At 35.1% G+C, this 1,935-nt stretch overlaps 1 protein-coding gene across 1 annotated transcript; it reads left to right on the top strand.

Annotated features, from left to right (window-relative positions):
* The first annotated feature begins 987 nt into the window (after window positions 1–987).
* Window positions 988–1,935, top strand: LOC109703129 (olfactory receptor 9S13-like). The gene has a single exon (XM_020188324.1). It carries the CDS (start codon window positions 988–990, stop codon window positions 1,933–1,935), a length of 948 nt encoding a protein of 315 aa, XP_020043913.1.

The raw sequence follows: 1,935 nt of genomic DNA, 5'->3' as shown, positions 1-1,935 counted from the left end.
AACAGCATAAGTCTAAGCAAATATAATCAAAGTTTGTTCAAATATGCATTTGTACCTTTTCTTTTGTAGCTACCTTTGCATTGTTCTGTTTGCCTTCTATTTTATATATGCACATATCTTTGCATTCATAATTAGATTTTATTCTAAGAACAAAATAATCACTGGCCAATATTTTTTTAAATGTCTACTTGCATTATTATGTTCCAAAAGTGTGAAAGGATTAAGGAAGAAAGTGGGGAGAAGTAGGGAAAAAGAGAAAGAGCAAAGGAAGGATGGAAGGAAGGTTTTATTTCCTTGACTTCAGGGAATATAAACAAAAATCCATTACTACTTTTACTAGATAAATTATGCCAGTCAGAATTTATAACAAGATAAGGAAGAACAAAAATGGAAAATTGATGATGTGAGGGAGATATGAATGTTTTGTCACAATGTGAAGTCTTCCTGCTCATGTAAGAGACACAGAAATAATGTTTATGCTATTTTTCTAGAGTAAATAAAAAATGTAAATAACCATTAAAATAAGACAATTAGTTGAACTCTATTTTAATTCTAGAATTCTAAAGTATTTAGTATTATATACTTTCAATTGATTGTATTTTCTGAAGTAGATTATAATGTCTGTGAGAAACATCTTCCACTAAGTGCACCAATACATAGTGGCAGTAGACTGATGATGAAAATTTTAAAAAGTCTTCACCTGATTGCAGAATCTGCATTTTCTCAAAGCACACTTAGAGGCTCTGTCTGCATTACTTGAAGATGTGCATAACTGAGAAGGCTTACCAATTAGTTTGAATGTGTGACTAGAAAGTATTTTTTAAATGGCAACTTTTTTTTAGTTTAGTTTATACGATATTGGAAACCATAACATAAACTCAATACATTTTCTTTCGTGCTCGTTTACCAATGTTTTTACTAAAACATGTTCTGATAACTCATTTCTTTCAATTTTTCCATCCCTCCAGTTCTACATACACATCAGCTATGAGGAGAGAGCTGAATAGGAATTACTCAGAGGTGACTGAGTTCATTCTGCTGGGGTTTAGAACTGTTCCAAAACTACAGATCCTTTTATTCTTGGTGCTCTTGATAATCTACATGATTATTATAATGGGGAATGTCACTATGATAACTGTCATTACGATGGACTCTAGGCTGCAAATGCCTATGTATTTCTTCCTTAGAAATTTGTCCTATTTAGATCTCTGCTATTCCACAGTCATCACTCCAAAAATGTTAGCCAACTTCTTGAATAATGAAAAGAAAATATCCTACAATAGCTGTTTGGCTCAGTTTTTCTTCTTTACCTTGTTTGTTACAAATGAATGCTTTCTTTTGTCTGTGATGACATTTGATCTGTTCTCAGCCATTTGCTCTCCTCTCCTTTACCCTGTGCAAATGTCCCACAAAGTCTGTGTTCAGTTGGTAAATGGATCTTATATCTTTGGATTCATCAACTCTGTAGTGCATACAGGTTTCACCCTCAGTTTGCATTTTTGCCAAGAAAACCAACTTGACCACTTTTTCTGTGATGTCTCAGTCTTGAACAAGATCTCCTGTGTTGACACCTTTGTGAATGAGATTGTGCTGTTTATTCTGTCTGCTCTCATCATCATCACCACCACCACTGTCATTCTGGTTTCCTATGGATATATCCTCTCCACTGTCCTAAAGATTCCCTCCACCCAGGGCAGGCGAAAGACTTTCTCCACTTGTGGTTCCCATATAGCAGTGGTGTGTTTATTGTATGGAACTGTCTTTTTCATTTATGCTGAACCTGGGGCCACCTCCTCACCAGAGCAAAGCAAGATTGTAGCTGTGTTCTACACACTTATAACACCAATGCTGAACCCTCTCATATACAGTCTGAGAAACAGAGATGTGAAAGATGCTGTGAAAAGATTGTTATGTGGGAAATGGTCCTCTTGGTGA

This window comes from Castor canadensis, chromosome 8 (assembly GCF_047511655.1).
Source record: "Castor canadensis chromosome 8, mCasCan1.hap1v2, whole genome shotgun sequence".
NCBI lineage: Eukaryota > Metazoa > Chordata > Mammalia > Rodentia > Castoridae > Castor > Castor canadensis.
The sequence above is the reverse complement of the archived record's forward strand: the minus strand, read 5'-3'. Positions and strand labels throughout refer to the sequence as shown.

Excerpts from the sequence above, each read along its gene's own strand:
- LOC109703129 (XM_020188324.1), top strand. The coding sequence starts at position 988 with ATGAGGAGAGAGCTGAATAGGAATTACTCAGAGGTGACTGAGTTCATT.